Raw genomic sequence first — 26,439 nt, forward strand, 5'->3', positions numbered from 1 at the left:
TACTCTCTCAATATCCTCGTCTCTGCAAACTGGCACCGTCATGCTGCCACGCTGCATTGTTTGAGTACCATACCTTGTAATATTTACAGCCAGTTTGTTTGAAATTTGCTTTCTGAAAATCCAGATATGAATCATGTGGTTGGGTCCTTGACATTTAGCGCATATTTCGGCTGTAGCAGCATCAAGGGCTGGTAGAATCTCTAACATAGTATCCGGCTGTGACCTATGCTTTGGGGCACAGGACCTGTGGCTAAACCGTGTCTCCACAATATCCTATCTTTCAGGAGTGCTAATTCTGCAAGATTTGCAGGAGAGCTTCTGTAAAGTTTGGAAGGTAGGAGAAGAGATACTGGCAGAAGTAAAATTGTAGGGACGGGGCGTATGTCATGCTTGGTGGCTCAGATGGTAGAGCACTTGCCCGCGAAAGGCAAAAGTCTCGAATTCGAGTCTCGGTCCGGCACACAGTTTTAATTTGCCAGGAAGTTACACACCTACATATTTGCACGTTACGGAGAATAACTTTATTTTTATACATGTTGCCCGAGCTATCGACTCTAACGCTGTCTTTCGAAAGGCCACATCTCTCACTGCTACTCTCTTTGGTCGTCTTCAAAAATGATTCAAATGGCTCTGAGCACTATGGGACTTAACATCTGTGGTCATCAGTCCCCTAGAACTTAGAACTACTTAAACCTAACTAACCTAAGGACATCACACACATCCATGCCCGGGGCAGGATTCGAACCTGCGACCGTAGCAGTCGCGCGGTTCCGGTTTGGTCGTTTTTCTCGTTTGTTTATATAAAGCGCAGTTCAAGTGATATTTTGTGATAAAGCACCTTATCGCTACGCTTCGTAACACAACAGTCGCGTTGTGCATGTGTTTGGGCAGTGTACTTGATTACAGATTTTATTTTTACGGTCTGTAAGTTCCCGAAATGCTGCTGGGCAGACTGAATACACATGTTACGTATTTAATAACTTGTGCTACGTAAACTTTACATTTTTCAACACATTTTAGAATACTATGACCACTTATATTCGTAGCAAATACAGTCTGTAAATGTTTTAGAAGCCTTACCACCGCAGTTCTGTTTGCAAACTGCTGTTATTCTACATAGTCTCCTGTAGGCCTGTGTCATTTGAAGTAATAGGAGCTTTTTTCAGTGATTAGCATCGTTTATATTCTTCTAGTGGTCAACACAATGCATTATCTTTCTGCTGCCTAAAGTGGTACATCAGAACAATTGAAATGTGGAAGTATTGTTTTGTGGCACACATCAAGATTAGACCTAATGAGTTACAGCACATGAAACCTATCTGTTTGCCTGCTTAGTGTTGAAATTTTTAGACAACATGTATTTTTTCTGCTGTTATAAGCCTAGTTAGGTTGATTTTACAACATCGAATTATTGGGTCTACATTCTCAAATGTCAGCGATTATTAACATTGGGGTACATACTGTATAACTTTGGATACTAATCTGCCAAACACTTGTATATGTGCAAATTAACTTGAACTTTATTTTACAATGTATGTGCACTTTTCACAATATTGTAGCACCACATTACTTCATTTGAGTCTCACAGCAACCTTTAATGTATTAATCTGAATCAGGTTCTGCATAGTCACTTTAAAACATCGCAATTTGTTGTACTGTCTAGAATTTTTAACATTTTAAACTTATTTATCATCTTACATGTGGAAAATAATTAATTTACGGCTCTGCTGTAGTTTTTAAGTGTGCAGGCATCTACTGATGGCACTTAGAAGTTGCAGCAAGTCAACGCAGAGTGCAGCCATTTTCTGGTGGTTTTAGGTACTCGTTTTCTCCTGTACATCCATCTGCTGGTGCGAGGAGCAAACAGACTGTGAAAGAGGATTTGCCTTATTTACATTTTCAGAGTTCTTGGGATAGTACTTAAGGTAAAAGATTCATTTTCAACTAATAAGAGTTCTTGATTCATTATTTACATTTTACAACAAACGTTGGTTTTTTACTGTGTGTAGAGAAATACGCTATCTACTCGTTCCAACATTCCTTGACGAACATTCCTTGACGAATTGTGTGTAACTTCAAATCGAAGTTACCAATATGAGAACGTTTTGGAAGACAATAATGCAAACACAGTTGCAGAGCGGCGGGGCGCGGAGCTCAAGGTGCATCATACCGGATTTGCGGAAGTGTAGGGCACAGTGGGTGGGAGTTCTCGTGTTAGCAAAATATAATATGCATGTGAACAGTAGTCGTGTGTCATTTCCACGAATCCTGTGTATATGTGTGTGTGTGTGTGGGGGGGGGGGGGGGGGAGGGTGGAGGGTGCTTCATGAAAAACTTGCAGAAGTGCAGGATGGGAGGCCCTTCCTCCTTAACTTTGTCACGTGGCGGAATGTCATGATTCCAGGAACGATCTTGGAGATAAGGAAGTGTTGATGCTGACGTCAGCGAAACTTGACTTGTACAGTTGTCTCAACTGTGATATGGCACCTGATGTGTAATCTGATAATGCTTTATCTGATCAGTTCCTGAAATTACATTTCTTATTCTATCAGTTCCTCGCCAGTTTTATTCCGTCCGTCCAGTATTCATTTGACTTCCCCTTACAGCATCATGAGCAAAAGCTGAGGTCACTGTTAATATTGTATACAAGGCTATTGATATATAACATGAACAACAAGGATCCCAGCAGACTACGCCAACGCCAGAAGTAATTTCGACTTCTGTCAATCACTATCCATCCAAGACAACATGTTGCGTCCTCCCTGCCAAGAAATCTCAATCTAATCACAAATTTTTATTGATATACCACACTTCTGTTACTAAACGTTGGTGTAGTATTGAGTCAAATATTTCCTGAAAGGTTGGATATACAGCATCCACTTGACTCGCTTGAGCCATGGCTTTCAGGGTGTCATTTGAGAAAAGCTCAAGTTTGGTTTCGTATGCACAATATTTTCGGAATCCAAGATGATTGGCGTATAGAAGGTCATTGTGTTCGAGACAGAAGATGTAGAAGAGAATTTTAAGATATCATGACTAGGAAGAAGGTGTCAGGCAGCTGGTAACAGATAAGAGTAGAGGACAATGCACTGGACACTGATATTTTATATCTAATTGGACAGAATAGCGATTATGCTGTTATTCTTCTCTTGTTAACCAGATATCATAGTTCACAGGATCTGTAAGAGCTATATTTCTACTTGCAAGGGAGCGTTAGATTATATGAAATAACAAAGAACGATAGCAGGGTTGGAGCATAGGTATCGCCGAAAATGTCCTCTTAATATTACCTCATTCTGTTTAAAAGTTAATATCTTTAAAAATGCGTCTAGCTGTTTCAGAAACAATTCGAAATCGCCATCTGAAATCCAGTATGCATAAGCATCTGTAAGGGGCAGGTAGGGGGGTCTTGGGGGGGGATTGGCAGAGGGAGCACTTACCGCCCCCACTCTCATTCTCTGCTCTTGGAATGTGGAGTACAGAGATTTTTTTCTCATTCATTACAGAACTGTCATACACTTCTAGACTTGATCGGGCAACGATCAGTTGTCTGGATATAATGAATTTTGTGCGTTGCATATAAAATTTATTTCTTAATTGATTATGTCATTTATATAAAAATGGCAATTTTATTGTATTGTGTGCCTTCATTTCTCTTCCTTCTTTCTGGTTCGCGCCCTCTAAAAAAACTACTAATTCTAACGTGAAGTCGTCACTGCAAGTGGGCATTGCGAAATGAACCAAAAGTACACGATTATTAATAGTAACTGGACAAATGAGTCGCAGTAAAGTACCTATATCTTCATACTGTTCATTCTGCCGCCTACAATTCATCAGACTGCTTGGGAATTACGAGCGATTAGCGATAGATAATTGATGACAGATCGCGCTACATGGCGACGAATTGCAACGGCCCTTTATGACGGTAAAGTCGAACACCGCGGCTCAGCACTTCTGAAGTCTACCAATGTGCACTCAAATTATCCCCGCCACTCCGGCGCGAAGCTACTCCACGAAAAAGTGTCAAGGTCAGTGGCCGGAAGTTTGTGACATCAGTAGCTCTCTCACCGTGTACGCGCGCAGTCGAGTTTTGCAGTTTGTCGCCAAAGTGTAAATACTAGAGATGTCTCTCGAAGAATTTCTAGGTCGCAGGTACAAATTAGTGAAGAGTGAAAACTTCAATGAGTACATGAAAGCGATCGGTAAACGGCGAAATTGGTTCATTCTCTGCGAAAATGTTACTAACTGCTTACACATCTGTTTTTCAATAACTACTTCTTGCACCTGGATTTTTCATTAATTTTTCCTGGCACAACTAATCGAGTAAATGGAATGGCTTTTACTAACTCATTCTCATTGCTTTCATAAGCAATAACCAATCTGTTTTCATATCTTGAGTAATTGTCAGCGTGTAGCTTCACTCCAGTATCTGTAGTTAGTGCGGTATTTACTTCTTTTATGTTGCTTCATTTGCATTTTGCACATATTACATGTTACTGTTAATAAAGTTACAGAAAGATGCCTTGAGAAACGGTAGTAAAAAATGTATTTCTTTTACGGAAAAAAGATAAATTATTTCTACAATTTCTTATGTGTACTGATACAATTGGATTTACACTAAAAGTTCAGTGTCAAACAGCTGCCGACGGTATTTACAGACAACACTAACTTAATACCACGATACAGCCGATAACGCACGACGGAATTATATCGTTGAATTCTGCACAGAGGTCTGTTCTTCATTCGTATTTTCGGGCACAAAACACACATCCTCCTCAACAAAAACTTAACAGATTATTTACCAAGCAGCCAATACGCGCTAGTATTACGTTTCTCGTCCGTGATATGTAACGTGCACCCAGATACATCGAATCCAAGATGGCCAAGTCGTCAAAGCTGCTGACTTTTAACGAAGTCCACTGACGCGCCGCGTGCGGAGTGTGGCGCTCACGTCGCGTGAGGTCACACTGACGTCACGTATCCCCTCCACGAGGAAGCTTTGTCGCGAGCTACGCTCGAAGAAAACAGCGACTCCTGGGAATTTATTAAAAACACAGCAAAAGTCACTTTCGGAAACTGAAGTTTCAGGATTCTAAAGTAGCAGAGCTAAAAAAAAGACAATTTTATTCTGGTCTTCAGTGTAAACATTGACAATTTACAGCGGTAAATAGAGGAAATTAGTAACTAAGGAAGCCAAAGGATGGCTTATTACTAATGACAATCAAGTAGAAACACTCTGAATTGAAATGTGGTGCTGATAATGAAGGAGGGATTTGACAATTTTCACGATTACTTATGATAAATGTACTGGTATAACTATTGGCACTGTGGAAACACACAGACGAAATTACAAATTTAACATAAATAAAAGTCATCATGAAGACAATCTAAGTGGAATAACAATAAATAGCTATAAAAATATAGATGTAATTGCCATTCACTGTCACTGGACGCATGGTCGGACGACCCAAGATTTGAAAACAGGAAAGTTAGTCGTTACTCTTGCAGAGAAATTCCACAATTATTTCGTTTCGACAGCAAATGACACCAGAAGATCATAACTCATAGAGAGCCAATAAAGACAAGGAGTGGCCAGTCGTCTGATGCTTGCTATGCTTGCTATGCTTTTGCCAGAATGGGCAAGTGATGTACGATTAAGAAACATCGTAAGTTATCGTAATAAAATAAGAGAGATCAGAGCTCGTACGGAAAGATTTCAGTGTTCGATTTTCCTACGCGCTGTTCAAGAGACGAACGGTAGAGAAACAGGCTAAGGTAGTTCGATCAATCCTCTGCCAGGCATTTACTTTTGAATTGCAGAGTAATCCTGTAGTTGTAGATAACCAGTAACAACGACAAAAACACTACCCTGGGCTATATTGGTATGCTTTACTGTCATTTATTCCTGACGTGGAATGCAGCTCCAGTGACATCGACCGGAAAGACCTCCACCAGGTAGTTAGCTAAATAGAAAAAAACTTGACATTAGTTATTATGATGTAGGAATCTTTTTAGGTAGGAAGCTCGGAATCGATAGACAGTAAAGGACAAAAATACGAATATTTAGTTCTAGTGAAATTAATGCTTTCAAGTATGCGGGGAATCGCATTCGCCTATTACGCGAACAACTATTTTTTTAATGCCCAGACTGGTTTCACTACCTTAGGGCCAACTTCAATGTGTACAATATTTACTTTCATTTTCTGGCATAGAGTGTTCTGAATGACCTTATGTACGTTATTGTACAGCTTGTTGCACTTATTTTTGTATTTCATGTCACCTGCACGCTCATTTGTTATAGAAATAAACGTACAAGCATGATACAGTACATGCTTTTGAAGAATTGCACTTGCGAGTTACATACTTCTGAAATTCGAAAAACACAATGTCTGTGTTGCTACTGTGTAGATGAGGACAGAATATTACTAAATTAATCGTGGTTGCTGGGTAATTCAGGTACTCCTATCGCAGTTGTTTTACGCAACCCGCAATGTTACCGTAGATTGCGGAAACTACGCTCGAGATTTTCATATTCTCTTCCACGTTACCCATAAACTGTTAGTACTACAGAAATAATGAACAGGGCCTTTTTTTATGAAATACAATGTAGTTAGATTTTGTTCTCGGATATGTTTTCGAAAATGGTTCAAATGGCTCGGAGCACTATGGGACTTAACACCTGAGGTCATCAGTCCCCTAGAACTTAGAACTACTTAAAGCTAACTAACCTAAGGACATCACACACATCCATGCCCGAGGCAGGATTCGAAACTTCGACTGTAACAGCAGCGTGGTTCCGGACTGAAGCGCTTAGAACAGCTCGGCCACAACGGCCGGCGATATGTTTTCGCTAGAGGCCGTAGTTTTTGAGTTATTCAAGAAAAACGTACAAAGATGACACTGAAACGAACTCCCGCTCCCACACTCAGCCCCAAGCTGACCCGAAATGCAGCTCCAGTGATATCGACCGGAAAGACTTGGACCAGGAAGTGTTCATGTCGCTCCCTCCTATTACTGTCCATATATTTCAGAATGCACAAATTATTTCTTACATTCGACCCTTTTCGGTCTGCATTAACTGAACTTACTACGCCAGCAGCTTAGTTGAGCATTACAAATCCTAAAATTGACGTTTATGGAAATTTTACCTAACAATTTTGTGTATTTTAACAGCATAAAATAAACGATTACGTCGTTGTATTCTCCAGGCCTTCTGGCTACGAAACATTGTGCTTGTAAGGGTTATACACTACTGGCCATTAAAATTGCTACTCTAAGAAGAAATGCAGATGATAAACGGGTATTCATTGGACATATTTATTATACTAGAAGTGACATGTGATTACATTTTCACGCACTTTGGGTGCATAGAGCCTGAGAAATCATTACCCAGAACAACAACCTCTGGCCGTCATAAGGGCCTTGATATGCCTGGGCATTGAGTCAGACAGAGCTTGGGTGGCGGGTACAGGTACAGCTGCCCATGCAGCTTCAACACGATACCACAGTTAATCAAGAGTAGTGACTGGCGTATTGTGACGAGCCAGTTGCTCGGCCACCATTGACCAGACGTTTTCAACTGGTGAATGATCTGGAGAATGTGCTGGCCAGGGCAGCAGTCAAACGTTTTCTGTATCCAGAAAGGCCCGTACAGGACCTGTAACATGCGGTCGTGCATTATCCTGCTGAAATATAGGGATTCGCACTGATCGAATGAAGGGTAGAGCCACGGGTCGTAACACATCTGAAATGTAACGTCCACTGTTCAAAGCGCCGTCAGTGCGAACAAGAGGTGACCGAGAAATGTAACCAATGGCACCCCATACCATCACACCGGGTGATACGCCAGCATGGAGATGACGAATACACGCTTCCGATGTGCTTTCACCGCGATGTCATCAAACACCGAAGTGACCATCATGAAGCAGTAAACAGAACCGGGATTCATAGGAAAAAATGACACATTGCCATTCGTGCACCCAGGTTCGTCGTTGAGTACACCATCGCAGGCGCTCCTGTCTGTGATGCAGCGTCAAGGGTAACCGGAGCCATGGTCTGCGAGCTGATAGTCCGTGCTGCTGCAAACGTTGTCGAGCTGTTCGTGCAGATGGTTGTTGTCTTGCAAACGTCCCCATCAGTTGACTCAGGGATCGAGACGTGGCTGCACGATCCGTTACAGCCATGCGGAAATTATGCCTGTCATCTCGACTGCTTAAGATACGAGGCCGTTGGGATCCAGCACGGCGTTCCGTATTACCCTGCTGAACCCACCGATTCCATATTCTGCTAACAGTCACTGGATCTCGACCAACGCGAGCAGCAATGTCGCGATACGATAAACCGCAATCGCGATGGGCTCCAATCCGACCTTTATCAAAGTCGGAAACGTGATGGTACGCATTTCTCCTCCTTACACGAGGCATCACAACATCGTTTCACCAGGTAACGCCGGTCAACTGCTGTTTGTGTTTGAGAAATCGGTTGGAAACTTTCCTCATGTCAGCACGTTGTAGGTGTCGCCACCGGCGCCAACCTTGTGCGAATGCTCTGAAAAGCTAATCATTTGCATATCACAGAATCTTCTTCCTGTCGGTTAAATTTCACGTCTGTAACACGTCATCTTCGTGGTGTAGCAATTTTAATGGTCAGTAGTGTATTTGGATCGAATTGTGAAATTGTACATAATGTTTAGAGAAGTCATTTTTCGTTCATTTACGTCTCGAGTAGCTCTAAATTAATCATGTTAAGAAAGCGTAATAGGCCAATCAACAGAGACCAAAAAAGTTCAGATATCGGGAGTATTTCGTATAGGTGGAGAGCCACGAACAACGTACTAGAAATGCTCACTGCTGTGGGAAGACTGTGGGTTGGTTGGTGCTGCGTTTGAGGGTCAATTTTGTACGTTGGCCTCCAGAGGAAACGTATCCCAGTACAAAATTTAACTCCGTTAAAATTTTTACAAAAAAGATTCTGTTCATTTTTTTCTGTGAGACTAATAGTTCGCGCATGCGAGCGAGAGAACGTGAGCCGGCTGGTGTGGCCGAGCAGTTCTAGGCGCTTCAGTCTGGAACCGCGCCACCGCTACGGTCGCAGGTTCGAATCCTGCCTCAGGCCTGGATGTGTGTGATGTCCTTAGGTTAGTTAAGTTTAAGTAGTTCTAAGTTCCAGGGGACTGATGACCTCAGATGTTAAGTCTCAGAGTACTCAGAGCCATTTGAACCATTTTTGTTAGAGAACGTGAAAATCTCGCGCCGGGGCCAGCTGCAACATTGCGGGCTGCTTAAAACGACAGTGGTGGGGGCAGCTGAATCAGCCTGTGTAATAATGTGAAGTATATCCTACACAACTTAGCTTGCTTGAAAATGAGAAATGAATGAAAGTACCTAATGAGGTGCTTTATCACGTTTGGCCATTAAAAAGATCAGTTGTGCATCTTGATGTTTTCGCTGCGTATTTAATCCACTAAATTTCCGAAGTGCAGCCGTATGAACTATATTTCTTCTTTTTGTAACATTTCAGCCGTATGTTTTCCGGCCATCTTCAAAGTGAACCGACTGAAGCTAGCACGCTACACTTTTTCGAAAGCTGACTCATACGGAATTGCAGGTATTGGAAACACTGCGAGAAACACATACATGCTCGAACTTAAATGCCAGTTCTAGGCAACCCGGCAGTGACGCTGTTGCATTTGATCACGACCGGCTCCTGTACAATGTCCTCAGTACGCTATGTCCGTCGTGGTCACAGCGGTGTTCCCTATAGTTGGGAATGCAGTATGTCGAAGCTTAGTGCATTCTAATGTGGGCAAATTGTTGGGGCTCGTATGGTGGGTGTTTCCGTAATCAGGATTGCCGAAGTGTCTGATGTTCCAAGAGGCACTGTATCGAAGATTCATACCTCATACAGGGAGAGCGGAATAACACACTCCATTAAGTCACAGCGCGGACGATTGTGTGCGTTCAATGACCATGATAGACGGTCATGGAAGAGGACTGTGACAAAAAATAAGATGACAGTAGCTGCGAAAGTCAGTACAGTATTGAATGTCGCAATCGCGAACCTTGTCAGTGTCAAAACAACACGAAAGGAGCTCCACAATCTGGATATTTTAGGGCATGCTGGAATTTCAAAGTCACACATCGGTGACGTAAGCGCCCATAACAGTAAAACGCGGTGCCGAAGCCATAAAACCTGGACTGTGCACCAACGAAAGAAAGCTATTTGGCCGAATGAGCCTTGTTTCACACTGTTTCCAACTTCTAGCCGAGTTTATATCTGGCGTACCCCGTCCCAAATCATCAACGCAGACTGCTTGCTTCCAAGAGAGAAACATGGAAGGAGTTGGGTGATTATTTGGGCAGCCATATCGTGGTATTCCATGGGCCCCAAGGTTTCTCGGTAAGGTTGCATTACTACCAAGGATTATGTGACCATTTTGGCTGATCAGGTCTATCCAGTGGTGCAATGTTTGTTCCCCTATGGTAATGCTGTTTTCGAAGACGACAGCTCGCATTGTCCAGGACTAGTTTTGTGAGCACGAGAGTGAATTTCCACAACTCTCCTGGCCACCACAGTCACAAAATCTCAGTATTACCCATTCTTCGTGGTCCATCGCCATCACTGTTTCCTGAACATGCGACTACCGTGCAGGGAGAATGGTCTAAGATTCGCTTGAAAACCATCCCGAACCTCTATATACTGAGAGAATTCAATAGTGGTTGCAATAAAGATGGCTTTGTTACAGTGCTTGCCATTAAAATTGCTACACCACGAAGATGACGTGCTACAGACGCGAAATTTAACCGACAGGAAGAAGATGCTGTGGTATTCAAATGATTAGCTTTTCGGAGCATTCACACAAGGTTGCCGCCGGTGGCGACACCTACAACGTTCTGACATGAGGAAAGTTTCCAACCGATTTCTCATACGCAAATAGCAGTTGACCGGCGTTGCCTGCTGAAACGTTGTTGTGATGCCTCGTGTAAGGAGGAGAAATGCGTGCCATCACGTTTCCGACTTTGATAAAGGTCAGATTGTAGCCTATCGCGATTGCGGTTTATCGAATCGCGACATTGCTGCTCGCGTTGGTCGAGGTCCAAGGACTGTTAACAGGACATGGAATCGGTGCTTTTAGGAGGGTAATACGGAATGCCGTGCTGGATCCCAACGCACTCGTATCACTAACAGTCGAGATGACAGGCATCTTATCCGCATGGCTGTAACGGATCATGAAACCACGTCTCGATCCCTGAGTCAACAGATGCGGAAGTTTGCAAGACAACAACCATCTGCACGAACAGTTCGACGAGGTTTGCAGCAGCATGGACCGTCAGCTCGGAGACCATGGGTGCGGTTACCCTTCACGCTGCATCACAGACAGCAGCGCCTGCGGTGGTGTACTCGAAGACGAACTTGGGTGCACGAATATCAAATCGTAATTTTTTCGGATGAATTCAGGTTCTGTTTATAGCATCATGATGGTCGCATCTGTGTTTCGCGACAACTCGGTGAACGCACATTGGAAGCGTGTATTCGTCATCGCCATACTGGCGTTATCAGCCGACGTGATGGTATGCGGTGCCATTGGTTACACGTCTCGGTCACCCTTTGTTCGCATTGACGGCACTTTGAACAGTGGACGTTACATTTCAGATGTGTTACGACCCGTGGCTATACCCTTCATCCGATCCCTGCGAAACCCTGCATTTCAGCAGGATAATGCACGACCGCATGTTACAGGTCCTGTACGGGCCTTTCTGGATACCGAAAATGTTTGACTGCTGCCCTGGCCAGCTCATTCTCCAGACCTCTCACCAATTGAAAACGTCTGGTCAATGGTGGCTGAGCAACTGGCTCGTAACAATACGCCAGTCACTGCTCTTGATGAAATGTGGTATCGTGATGAAGCTGCATGAGCAGCTGTAACTTTAAACGCCATCCAAGCTCTGTTTGACTCAATGCCCAGGCGTATCAAGGCCGTTATTACGGCCAGATGTGGTTGTTCTGGGTACTGATTTGTCAGGATCTATGCACCCAAATTGCGTGAAAATGTAATCACATGTCATTTCTAGTCTAATATATTTGTCCAATGAGTACACATTTATTATCTGCATTTCTTCTTGGTGTAGCAATTTTAATGGCCACTACTGTAGTTCTTCTTTTACGACGCGTTTCGCCTGTATTTAAAGGTATCTTCAGACAATCGACCTATGGGTAAATAATCATCTCATGAAATGAGGAGTCAAACGTATAAAATTACACCCAGGCAAGAATGGGCTAAGTGGACGTATAAGTCTGAAATACGGATCAAGGCCGATACTCGCAAATTTTTACCCTATGAAGATTTTCAGTAGTGTGATTGCACACTACCATAATGCTAACATAGGAGAACTCTCATATAGTAAGGTGAAAAGTGACTTTTTAAACATACAGGTTAATTCAACAGCAGAAAAAATTATCATATGGAGACGTCCTTTATGCACAAAACAGTGCTTATTTACATGTGTCATATATGCACAACCTTACGTGCTAACACTCGTCTGACTATAAAAGCTGTCGTTAAAAATAGGTTGGGTCCTGGCAAAACCAAGTGATTTTGTGTTCTCCATCGAAGACAGCAGCGCTTCAGCGTTCTGTCAAAGATGGCTTGATGCTCCAAAATGCTGATGTTTACTGGATCCCTTGCGAGTGCAGCCCTTCGTATATCACGCAGACGACTCATACGGTCCAGGAAGGATACATGGAACACTGTGGATGCACTCGCCTCTTTCAGCCCAATAAATTGAATGTGGCAGAGCACTGCATCGATACTTGTTACTATATTCGGTGTGAAAATGACGAAATTCTACCGTCGATCTCATTTTTAGGGACTCGATGGTGAAAGAAGCAGTGAAAGTTTGTTTGGAGAAGAATTTATTCAACAAAGATAGCGTCTTCAGTCTAGACAAGTCGTCCAAACCAACGCTTTTTTTAACAAAATTCGCGAAGAGGTCGCTGCAATGCACTTAATTATGACACATCGATATCCCAGCATGTATCGACCGCAAAGTCACAGATTCAATTGATGCATACTCTTTATGCCGATCACCGTTTCGCGCGCTTGTATTTTGTGCGGCTTAAAACGACGAAACTAGTGCTGCAGCATTCTATAGCTTTAGTCAGCTCACTCTGAAGACGGCCGAAATATTAGAAAGAAAAGACATAAATATTATGCGGCTGCACCTCCGAAATTTTATGGATGAATTAAAAAGATCAATTGTTTGTCTCGAATGAAAAACAGCCCACAGTTGCACAAACTATGTTTATTTTAAACCTTGACCATGGTTTCTGCTATAATAATATAGCCTTCTTCAGAAGTCATACACACTAATAAATGACAAGTATCTTAGCCGAGCGACATTTTTCATTTATTAGTGTGTATGACTTCTGAAGAAGGATATATTATTGTAGCAGTAACCCTGCTCAAGGTTTAAAATAAACATAATCTGTGCAACTGTGGGCTGTTTTTCATTCGAGACAATTTCGTAACTGTTGCTGTTGACGCTACCATGATGAAAATAATCAATTGTTTGCTTGATATGTGCACCGGAATTCCCATACTTGAGGAGCAATATTTAGCTTTCTGCAATTTTTGTAGCTGTTTAGAGCATAGCAGGCATCGTAAGTGCACGTATGTAAAGACCGTCTGGCAAGCGGAATAACTACTCACGAAGGGAAGAATGTTCACCAAATGACAGTCTCTGTTTTAGTCTGACGAGAAGTGAAATCGAAGCTTGATTAGAGTCTCCAGCATCAAATGTGACACCTGGGATCTTTTATTTCGTTTTCTCGTGATTTAAACGCGTGAAGAGTGCCTGTAGCTTCTTCACCCAAGGAGGGGCCGTCCGCCTCCGTTGGAATTGGGGAAGACCTACTATTGTCCAATAGCCGTTTTATAAAATTGCTACGAAGTCAAAGAACCTTCATCATAGACTTAAGCTAAGTCAAAACCTAGCTGAAAAGAAAAGCAGCACGAACCAAACATTAGTATATGGGGAGCAAGATGAGAAACTTTCAGAGATTTTTGAAATTAAAATTTTACCAACCGATCTAAGAGAAAACCCTGGAGGTTCTGGACTTAACGAAAATCAGTAAGCGGACTGAAATCGTTCAATCAGATCCACTATGACCATGCTAACACCGAAACTAAAGATGACAGGTAAAAGGCCGAAATGCTGAATTCGTTCTTCCGTAGCTAATCCTGAAAATATTGTAAAATAATTTATTCCTTCAATCATTGCGCCAACACCGAAATAGCAGGTATTGAGACATGTGATCATGGAGAAGAGCAACTACAGGTGCTTAATAGTGGAACAGCTTCTAGAACGGATGAGATACCTGTAAGATTCTACAGTTATTATGTAGAAGAACTCACTTCCCTTCTAGCAGTAGGCCGGTGGAGTAGTTAAGGGTGTTTATTGACTGAAAACAAAAGGAAGGTCATTCCCGTTCTCAAAAAGGGTCGAAGCACAGGGTGACGTCAGTTTGTTAGAGAATTATGGAATATGTTTTCAGCTCACATATAATGATGTTTTTGAAGAAAATCAACACGGGTTCCTAAAAAGAGATCTTGCGAAACTCATCTGGTTCTGTTCGTCCATGAGATCCAAAGCGCCATAACATCAACACCCGTGTTGCTGCCGTGACTAGGTAGGCTTTTGCTACAGTTCTGTCCTGTCGACTAGTGAAAAAAAAAAACAAAAAAAACGAGGGCGAGTATCTGACCACATACAGCATAGTTCAATACGTCGCTCTTAAAAACATGGTAATTTCAGGAGTACCCCTAGGAAGTATGATAGGACCATCACTGTTAACTGAATAGAAGATGAGGCAGCTAAGACAGGCTACCCCAGGTACATGCAAAATGGATAAATATATCGAGGTGTGGTTTTCGCTAAGCTTTAGCGAACAGTATGGCGAATTTCCTGACGGTGGCAAGGATTTTTATCGTTTATTGGCGCCAGATTATGAAACCGATTTTGTGTGTTTCTAATGGAACTATATGGGGCTACTCTTTCCTGTAGCGTTTCAAAGAAGCTTCAAAAAGAACTTCATCAGCATTACAAGCGCGGGACTTGATCAAACAGCATCAAGATAACTGTGCCGCAAAACTCTTTCCTACTGTGAGGGCAAGAGGGTCCACAAACATCTGCCTTATTATGCTAAATGTAAGCAAATTCGTAACTCTGGTATACTTCTTGTGTTTACTTGTGCGCTGTCTGTATTCTACTGTTGTATCAATCAGATACTTGCTCGTAAAACTATTGAGAAATTTGCAATATGTATGACACTCTTAAAAGTCAGTATTGTTTATGGAGAATTTTGCCAAACTATTACAGCAGCGGTGCGGTTGTATGCTGAAGAGTATCCACATCGAACCATGCACTCGTAAGCTGTCTTCGCAAACATATAAAAAGTTCTAGAAATTGGGAGTGCGGAGAATAAAATACGCCAAGAAAAAAGATGAGTGAAAATAACATTTTAGCAGCAGTAACATGGAGGTAGAGAGTAAAAATTGACACACATACTTTAAATGACATGGGGTTTTATTAAAACAAAAATGTGTACAAAATGATACCACCAGATGGCGCTTAATATGATAAAAAAGCAATAATTAGCATAACAATTTATTTTTAGGAAAGACAATGTTCTTTACAACAAATACTCAAGATGTTGTCCATCATTCAACAGTACCTGTAGTAGAGGTGTGAGCAGCACTGTAAAGCATATCAATAGATATGGTGAGAAGCTATCGTCGGATTTTGTCTTTTAGCACTTCTAATTAGGTCAGACGGTCGCGGTGGACTTGAAACTTCAGGTAACCCCACAATGAATAATCGCACGGATTGAGGCCTGGGGACCTGGGAGGCCAAGTATGATGGAAATGGTGGCTCAGCATACGACCCTTACCAAACGATGTGTGCAAGGGATCTTTCACACGTGAAGCAAAGGGGTTTGGAGTGCCATCCTGCAGGTGTTTATCAGCCAGACTAGGGATGATGCGATCCTGTAACATATCGGCGTACCTCGTACCTGTCATGCTGCCAGTTTGAAAAACAACACACCGCACATCTTCGAAGAAAAAGGATCGGTTTACGACTGACGTGGTATATCCACACCAGACCGTGATTTTTTCATCATGTAGTGGGGTTTCCACGATAGTTCTAAGATAGGTAGCTCATATTCTGCAGTTGTGCGTATTGACACACCCTCGGAGTGTGAAATGGGCTTTGTCAGTCCGCAACACGTTAGACAAGCATTCGTAATCTTCCCCCATTTCTCGAAGTGCCTACACCACAAGTGCTCTCGGAGTCACAAATTCGGTGGCAAAATGTTCATAATGATGCTGGATGTGGTATGGATAGCATTGGAGGGTACACCTTACTTCTCTGGTGTGATGTGCGACTTCACCATGTAGATATGAACCCGCTAAAGTTTCCATTTCCTCCCGAACTGTCCGAGCAGCTGTAGCACTTGTGTCTGGTCGCCTACTACTTTGACGATCGTCTAAACAACCAGTGGCTTCGATCTTTATGATCATCTTCTTCACAGCAACACCTGAGTCGTAAGGCTTCAATAGTGGATTCTCCTTTCTGGTAGTAAAACTTCTCTATCTGCGCCTTTCCCAACATACCGCTATCGCTGGCGAATCTGACTGCCTTTCTTTTTTTTCTTTATTGTGATTTCATTCCCCTGCTCCATATAGGCAGGGGAGGGCTTGCAGTGGCACAATCCGCCGTCCTTCAGCCCAGTGACATTACAGTTAAAAAAGAGGCAACTATACATATAAACTAGCGAAGACATGCACTACGGGACATAAGAACATAATAGGTGGAAAAAAAAGGTTAAAATATACACTGGCATGGAGACGTTCATTGTGGGAGAGTTAGAAAAGTCGACAAAGTTAAAAAAACACAGTGGGCGATTCGTGGAGCATATAAAATACTGAAACGTCTCTGTGAAGTCGTTTCATAAGACGGTTGTCGAATTCGGTACAATTTATTGGCTTTACTACCTGATTTTAGCTCAATTCCTGAACTCTTCCAGTAAGACTGAGCACTCAAACAAGGCATATTGAATATTATATGAGTGTTTTAATGTGGGGTTTCGGTTTTGTTTTGTGGGAAACGCTGAGTTGGTCATCGTCTGCAGGGAGCAGACGATGTTGCTTCTCGTTCAAGGAGAGCACAGGATGACCAACTTAGGTTTCGAATACCTGAACAGAGAGGTTTGCACATCTTAGTCGAAGGCTGTTTTCGTGTGTGAGGTTGGTGACGAAGGGCTACCCCTCTGTTAGCTTCCGCTGCACGGGGAGCTAGGTAATCTCGAAAGAGAAGGCGGCACTCTTCGGTGAACGCTTGGTGAGTGCGAATCGTAGCTCGAAAGGGGGGTTTCAGGTGATACGAAGCAGGTTGAGTTAGGACTTCGTTATGTTTAACTGTTGAAATACTTAAGAACTTCAGCTGAACTGAAACGTGTGAAGCGAGTTATTTTTGCGAATGTACCATAGTTATATTGCTTTAAATAGGCAATTTTAGGGTGGTTGATCTAAAAGTGTGGAAGTTACTTTGTGAATTTTGAACAATGATGAAGTAGAATTTCAAATGGTAAATCTGATTAGGAAAAACTGCTTAGGATCACTTCAACCGTACGTGAGTGTAATACTGTGTCGAAGCGAGTATGATTCTTAATCTTATATTTTGTGGAAGTTGCTTTTGTCTTTGTGTGTCGATTTTGTGCCACGTGGTTGGTAATCAATGACCCTTCTGGTCCACCACGGCACAGCAATAGGCTTTTTTGTAACAGTTTGCTTGTTTAATGAGCTATAATTTCTGCAAGAATATCTGTTCTTTCATGCACTTTATTCAAAGCAGCTGAACAGTTTGATTCGGAATGCACCACGTGCTCTAGTTCGGCCGTTTTCAAGCAGCAGACGCAGTTAGTATGTTTAATAATTATCGCACAACCTGGTGCATTGATTAAACCTCTGCCGGCCGCGGTGGTCTAGCGGTTCTAGGCGCTCAGTCCGGAACCGCACGACTGCTACGGTCGCAGGTTCGAATCCTGCCTCGGGCATGGATGTTTGTGATGTCCTTAGGTTAGTTAGGTTTAAGTAGTTCTAAGTTCTAGGGGACTGATGACCACAGATGTTAAGTCCCATAGTGCTCAGAGCCATTTTTTTGATTAAACCTCTGTCCAGAATAGTGCATGCGTAGAAACGTAATGCGAATCTCACTGAGATGTTTTTATGGTATGAATACAAAGGAGATGATAGTATCATTGTCTCCCACCCCCGTTTTCTGTGTTTCTTCTAGATAAATTGTGCTCTGTTTCATTCTCACGTAATTCTTATTTAAATATTTCTAGTCAGGCACCAGTTATGTGTAGTTAGGATGTGCAACCAAATACTTAGATACAATAAATAATCTGCGTGAAAGATAAATTCTGTGGTGTTGATCTTGCCCACGTACTCCGATTTCCAATCCTGAATTAATCAAGTTGCTTCATGAACGACATGGAGTGATATTTATCTGGTTACTTAAAGAAATTTGCATACTTGTAATTAAATTTTTAAAGTAATTAAACTAATAATTTTCCAGCTCCGTTTTGTTCTAAATGGTTAGGAAGGGCTTAGGCTGGTGGCGACCCTGAATTTCTGAATTTTTATCATTATTTGTGTGAGAGTAGCAGCTAAAAATGCGAAATAAGGTATATGGCTCGATGGGAAACGTCGTAAAGATAGTAATACGTTACAATACACTGAAGTCACACACACAAGACAAAAGTTGGCCACGGTATTATAACAGTCCAGAACAAAGACACTTTAAAACTACTGCAAAAGACGGAGCACACACGAAAGAATAAAAGCTGTCTGGAGGGACCTGCCAAGGGGGAGGAGGCCTGGGAGAAGGGAAAGAGGGGAGAGGATGGTGCACCATGGGAGGGAGGCTGGAGGGGGTGGGATGAAAAGAAGACATGGGTCGGGGGGGGGGGGGAGGGGGCCTCCAAGGGGCAGGAGACGAGTGGGGTGTGAGACGGAGAGCGAAAGCAAGTTAGGAGGCAGCGGAGAGACACAGAAGGGGTGTACTCGAAGGGGGGGGGGAGGTGGAGTAGGAAGGAAATCCGCTCAGGTGAAGGGGGGAGGAGGGGAGAGGAAGCCCTGAGGAGTGGTAGGGGGGGAGGTAAAGTTAGGGTTGGTAGGTGGGGTAGATATCAAGGCGAAGCTGTTAGAAGTTGCGTTGCGAAAGGAGGTGTAGACTCCCTCTCTCACTGCAGGTCACTTTATACACGATTCTTGTGCGGTGCCAATGAAGCGTTGCTGTCCAGTGCCATCTATTGGTCAGTTTGTGCACTCTTTTTTGTTTTCAATAAAATCCCATGGTATATCAAGCATAAGCACCAATTTTTTCACCTACATTAATTTTCATATGTTAACGGGCATTTGGTCACCCTCAGTGTCTTAGCTGGCTCATCCTGCATATAAATGATCTAGTGGAAGACGTCGGAAGTTCTATGACGCAGTTTGCTGACGAAGCACCTGTCTATAAAGCATGGAAAGAAGGAAGATTGCAGTTAATCGTCCCGTCGACAGCACGGTCATTAGAGAGGGAGTACAATTACGAAAGAAGGGGGAAGGAAATCGGCTGTCCTCTTTTCAAAGAGTTTCTGTTTCGTAGAACGCTGGCGGATTCACAACTGGACTTACTCATGCACCTCCTCGTCCATCTGAAACTGATTTCCACGCATGTCTGCAGGGGTGGGCATTATCGCACAACGGGAGGATTCCGTCCGAAAGCGTTCCTTGGCATTTTGACTTCATGGCGCATCTCAGGTTCTGCAAAATATCTTCATAGCGCTGCGCACTGATTGTTGTTCAAAGGGCTCCTTTAGCTTACCGTCTTCTCACATGACATCCTGCGAACTATGGACGAAGAGCAAAAGGGAGATTCAATATTTCTAGATTTCCGGAAAGCAAGTGACACGGTGCACCAATGCAAGCTGTTAACGAAGATACGAGCATATGGGATAAGTTCACAGATACGTGAGTGGCTCGAAGACTTATGAAGTAATAGAATCCAGTATGTTGTCCACGACGGCTAGTGTTCATCAGAGACAAGAGCATCGTCAGGACAGCCCCAGGGAAGTGTTACATGATTGCTGTTGTTCTCTACATACATTAATGATTTGGATCGCAGGGTGGGCTCTATCTTGCAGATGATGCCGTGTTTACGACGAGGTGTCAAGGTTGAGTGACTGTAGGAAGATACAAAACGACATAAAAAAATTTCCAGTTGGTGCGATGAATGGCGAATGTGTAGAAAGATCAAACTTGTAATGTTCAGACACTGTATTATTAGTGACCTGCCTGACACAGTCAACTCTGCAAAGCGATATGAGAAGGATTGAGCATGTGAGAACTGTGGTAGCGAAGACGAATGGTCGACTTCGGTTTATTGGGACAATTTTAGGAAGGAGAGATTCACCTGTAAAGGAGACGGTATATAGGACGCTGGTGTCACGTTCGAACAACACGTAAGTGTTACGGAGATGCTTAGGAAACTCAAATGGGAATCCCTGGAGGGAAGACGACATTCTCTTCGAGAAACACTGTTGAGAAAATTTAGTGAACAGCGAATTGAAGCTGACTGCCGAACGAATCTACTGCCGCCAACGTCCATTGCGCGTAAGGACCATGAAAATAAGATAAGAGAAATTAGGGCTCATACGGAGGCATTTATCTACATCCATACTCCGTAAGCCACCTGACGATGTGTGGCGGAGGGTACTTTGAGTACCTCTATCGGTTCTCCCTTCTATTCCAGTCTCGTATTGTTCGTGGAAAGAAAGATTGTCGGTATGCCTCTGTGTGGGCTCTAATCTCTCTGATTTTATCCTCATGGTCTCTACGCGAGATGTACGTAGGAGGAAGCAATATACTGCTTGACTCCTCGGTGAAGGTATGTTCTCGAAACTTCAACAAAAGCCCGTACCGAGCTACTGAGCGTCTCTCCTGCAAAGTCTTCCACTGGAGTTTATCTGTCATCTCCGTAACGCTTTCGCGATTACTAAATCATTCTGTAACAAAGCGCGCTACTCTCCGTTGGATCTTCTCTATCTCTTCTATCAACCCGATCTGGTACGGATCCCACACTGCTGAGCAGTATTCTAGCAGTGGGCGAACAAGTGTACTGTAACCTACTTCCTTTGTTTTCGGATTGCGTTTCCTTAGGATTCTTCCAATGAATCTCACTCTGGCATCTGCTTTACCAACGATCAACTTTATATGATCATTCCATTTTAAATCACTCCTAATGCCTATTCCCAGAAAATTTATGGAATTAACTACTTCCAGTTGCTGACCTGCTATATTGTAGCTAAATGATAAAGGATCTTTCTTTGTATGTATTCGCAGCACATTACACTTGTCTACATTGAGATTCAATTGCCATTCCCTGCACCATGCGTCAATTCGTTGCAGATCCTCCTGCATTTCAGTACAATTTTCCAATGGTCAACCTCTCGATATGCCTACCACAGCATCACTCGCAAAAAGCCTCAGTGAACTTCCGATGTGATCCACAAGGTCATTTATGTATATTGTGAGTAGCAACGGTCCAATGACACTCCCCTGCGGCACACCTGAAATCACTCTTACTCCGGAAGACTTCTCTCCATTGAGAATTACATGCTGCGTTCTGTTATCTAGGAACTCTTCAATCCAATCATACAATTGGTCTGATAGTCCATATGCTCTTACTTTGTTCATTAAACGACTGTGGGGAACTGTATCGAACGCCTTGCGGAAGTCAAGAAACACGGCATCTACCTGTGAACCCGTGTCTAAGGCCCTCCGAGTCTCGTGGACAAATAGCACGAACTGGGTTTCACAGGACCGTCTTTTTCGAAACCCATGCTGATTCCTACAGAGTAGATTTCTAGTCTCCAGAAAAGTCATTATACTCGAACATAATACGTGTTCCAAAATTCACTGATCGACGTTAGAGATATAGGTCTATAGTTCTGCACATCTGTTCGACGTCTCTTCTTGAAAACGGGGATGACCTGTGCCCTTTGCAATCCTCTGGAACGCTACGCTCTTCTAGAGACCTACGGTACACCGCTGCAAGAAGGGGGGGGCAAAGTCCTTCACGTACTCTGTGTAAAATCGAACTGGCATCCCAGTGGAACAGGAAAGAAAATGACAAGAGTAGTACAGTGTTCTCTCCGTCACGTGCCGTACGGTGGTTTGCGGAGTATCTGTCTCATATGTAGATGGAGAGGGTGATTATAATTAAACTTTCAAAACGCTGTAGAAATAACACCACTGGTCAGAATGAAGTCAAATTATAACGGAATATTACCGGCGAAGGAGGAAACGTATGGAAACATATGGCAGAAGAAAAAAATAGTGTGAAAATTTATCAGTAGATGGCGCTGTATGTGTCAGAATACATAAAATAAATGAATATAGTTGTCATGCGCACGACCCACTGAAGCTGGTGTAAACACGCCGGGTACACGGCTTTTCCACCTTTCGCGTCTGCGGCGGTCGCCACGACTGTTTCAACGCAGGATCGCGTTCTGCTTGTAAAGCCGTATTACAAGAATGATGACTGTGCACACGTTGCTCTGCAGAAGTTCCGGACACTGAAGGGTTTGACTGTTGTGGGTCTGGAAAAAATGATTCAGGAATTTGAAAAGACGGGTTCTTTTGCTGTGCAACCTGGTAGAAGGAGGAAACGAATTGATTCGTTATTGGAAGAAGTGGCCACAGAAATGCAGGAGGAGACGAGTGGTGGTGTGCAAACGTCTAGTGAACGGAGAATTGCCCGAACATTGGACGTACCCGTGAGCATTGTGCGTAAAATCCTACGAAGCATCCTTCTTTGCTATCCATTCAAAATTACCCGTGTGCACGAGTTGCTTCCTGCTGACCTGCCAACAAGAGAGACCTTTGCTTTAGAATTTCTTGCTCGCATGGAAGTGGACAATGATTGGCCGCGGAAGATTTTGTGGACAGACGAAGCCCACTTCCATCTGACAGGTTATGTCAATACACAGAATTGCCGAATATGGGCAACGGAAAGGCCACACACAAATCAGCCAGTACCACTTCACCTTGAAAAGGTCACTGTGTGGAGCGGGTTTACAGCTTCATTTGTCATAGGGCCATATTTTTCTCGAAGAGACAGGTGCTTCCGGTCCTGTTACCTGTCCAGTCACTGGTAGTCGCTATGAGTGTCTTTCACGCAACCACGTCATTCTAGCTCTCCAGTAGCGTGGATGTGTGGATGTGATGATTTTTATGCAACAAGGCGCACCTCGGCACATTGCAAATATAGTTAAGCATCTGCTGAAGCGCCATTTCGGAAATGCTAGAATTATCAGCCGACATTTCCCTACAGCCTGGCCGTCATGATCACCTGATCTTAAACCGTGTGACTTTTGGCTGTGGTGCTATCTGAAAGATGTTGTGTTCAGTGTTTCGACTGCAGACTTAGCTACATTGAAGGCACATACTGCGCAACACATTCTGAACGTGACCCCGGAAACACTTCGATCAGTTGTGCAACATGCTGTTTCTCGTTTTCAACTTGTTGCAGAAAACAGTGGACAGCATATTGACCATGTTTTGCGCCAGTCATACGAAAATTAATAACCCGTTTTGATTTTGATTGATGATTTTTATGCGGTTTTTGACCTCAGGACAATTAAAAGCCGATTTTTCCCATCCGATGTGTTATTACCTAGCTGTGGAGGATGGGCTTACGTAACTAACAGTATCACATCTGTACGCCCATGCACACTGAGCAGTACAGTTTGTTTGACGTCAAACGCACACCTCAAGCATTGTAGTATCATTCATTTGTCATTTGTAGTCGACCACTATTAAATTATGGTGCTTACAGCGCCATCTATTGCAACATTTTGTAAATATATATTCCCTCCTTCGCCGATAACATTCCGTTGCACTTTGACGTCATTCTGACCAGTGGTGTTATTTCTACAGTGGTTCGAAAGGTTAACTTTAATTATAATCACACTGTAGATGCAGAAGAAATAGGTCACTACAATACCCGTCCCCACACGACTAATCAGACGAAAATTCTGCTTCAGCGATTTGGTCAGAAAATACTGTCGCATTCTCTGTACATCCCGCATCTTTCACCGTGTGATATTCACATGTTTGGCGACCTCAGGAAAACGTGCGTGTGCGAGCTAACATCCCAAAGATGTTCGGGCTCACATGCGGTTCGTCTTCGTCGAAATGTTTTGGCTCAAACTCGTTTAGGGGTTGAACAGCACGTGTCACACTACACGCCATAAATTAGACACTTGTGACCCTTTCGTTAAATTATCTCGCTGATGGCAAGTTTACGAAATACAAAGTTCATGTAACATATAATAATCTGGCACACAGTTTTAATCTGCCAGGAAGTTTCATATCAGCGCACACTCCGCTGCAGAGTGAAAATCTCATTCTAATAACGGTAATAATAATATCGGGAATTAAATTAACGACCCATAAATGGCGTAGGTCACTCAATTGCGATTTGCTGAGAATAATGTTTATTCAGAAAGCAAACTAACAGCGAAAGTGGTCGTATTTAGAGTTACTGTTACACTGGAGCGCATATCCATTTGACACAGTTCGATCATTCACATCTCATCGTGAATTACAATACTCCACGTCGTTAACTACGCAAAGAATTAAGAGTTCATCACACCAGGCGCGCGGCTGCTCACCGCTCAGAGACTAAGTCCCGCGTTACCACACAACGCGAAATTTTCTAAGTCTTCACTTCCTAGCTACCTAAAGACCGACTGTCCACTTTCACGTCTCCACCAGCACTGTCCCTCTGCCCATCTCCGGCCGCGTCCCCCGCGTGCCGAACATCGACGCTCAACTGACTAGTGCAGTTCCCTTCCCTGAAGCCGTCCATCTGATTGGCTACAGCTTATTCTACATTATTTTACATTTTAATATATTTAAATAATCAAAGCTTGACCATTTTCACGTTCTAAATAAAGTAACAATAATATCAAAATGTTCAAATGTGTGTGAAATCTTATGGGACTTAACTGGTAAGGTCATCAGTCCCTCAGCTTACACACTACTTAACCTAAATTATCCTAAAGACAAGCACACACACCCATGCCCGAGGGAGGACTTGAACCTCCGCCGGGACCAGCCGCACAGTCCATGACTGCAGCGCCCTAGACCGCTCGGCTAATCCCGCGCGGCAAACGATAATATTCATTACATAATAAACATTAAATTCTTTTACATAAAACCAGTACAATTTCCTTCTTAACTTTGAATGTCACGGCCCGTAATCTTGCCCGCATCTCGTGGTGGTGCGGTAGCGTTCTCGCTTCCCACGCCCGGGTTCCCGGGTTCGATTCCCGGCGGGGTCAGGGATTTTCTCTGCCTCGTGATGGCTGGGTGTTGTGTGCTGTCCTTAGGTTAGTTAGGTTTAAGTAGTTCTAAGTTCTAGGGGACTGATGACCATAGATGTTAAGTCCCATAGTGCTCAGAGCCATTTTTAGCCAGTAATCTTGCAACAATGTGCCTTCTTGTAAATAAATAAAGAACAAAAGTATCTATTATGTACTAAACTTTACAACAGATATTCTATTACCTAACGATTCAGTAGGGTTCATTCTGTCATCGTTCAATGTGTTTTGTGTGGAGGAGATGATGATCTGATTCTTAAAGTACTGATAATTTAAATTTACTACGTCTTTTAAATTTCATTTTAATGGTGCACTTTTATATAGAATATCAATCGTTAAGATCGACCAAAGCGTTCAGATTTTAGCATTCAGGTCTTTGTCACTAAACTTGTTAATCTCACTTTAACAGGAAATCCTAAACTGTTACAGATAGGATCAATATTCAAGTTTTATTGGGATCACCATGAAAATTTATTAAGGATGGTAGATTAAAATTACTGTGGCTTCGTTCCCTGCACTACTACAGAATTAAATAATTTTCATAAATGTTTCCCTTTATATCCGATATTAGGTACTACGTCTACGCCTCCCTGGCCACAAACAGCTTCTAAAGGACGTAGGTTCTTGTGTGTCTCACTATAGCGCTTAGGCCTCTTTCAGCACAACAGACGCCTGTGAGTTTCCCCATCTCGTGGCTAATCTGCGCTGTTTGTGGCACACGGTCCTAGACGACAGGGTTCGTTTCACAATTCTTGAAGGCTGAATCTTTCAGCCATACATTTAAACGAAAGCGAAAAGCAAGTTAATTCACACACGGACGTTGGTGTCAGTTGGACGAGGATGTGCGAGAGTAGCTGCGGTTGTGGATCAGTCAGCAGCTGACTGCCTTCTAAGGAACTGGATTTGGCCGTCTCGTCTCCTAGTGGGATAAATGTCACAGCG

At 43.0% G+C, this 26,439-nt stretch overlaps 1 protein-coding gene across 1 annotated transcript in view; it reads left to right on the forward strand.

Moving 5' to 3' along the window:
- The first annotated feature begins 4,069 nt into the window (after window positions 1–4,069).
- LOC126419166 (fatty acid-binding protein, muscle-like) overlaps window positions 4,070–26,439 on the forward strand; it is a 28,975-nt gene continuing 6,605 nt past the window's right edge. Inside the window, exon 1 of the mRNA XM_050086294.1 lies at window positions 4,070–4,202. Within this exon, the coding sequence (XP_049942251.1) occupies window positions 4,124–4,202 (79 nt within the window). The 5' untranslated portion in view covers window positions 4,070–4,123. The remainder of the gene's footprint in view (window positions 4,203–26,439) is intronic.

This window comes from Schistocerca serialis, chromosome 9, assembly GCF_023864345.2.
Source record: "Schistocerca serialis cubense isolate TAMUIC-IGC-003099 chromosome 9, iqSchSeri2.2, whole genome shotgun sequence".
Classification (NCBI taxonomy): Eukaryota; Metazoa; Arthropoda; class Insecta; order Orthoptera; family Acrididae; genus Schistocerca; species Schistocerca serialis.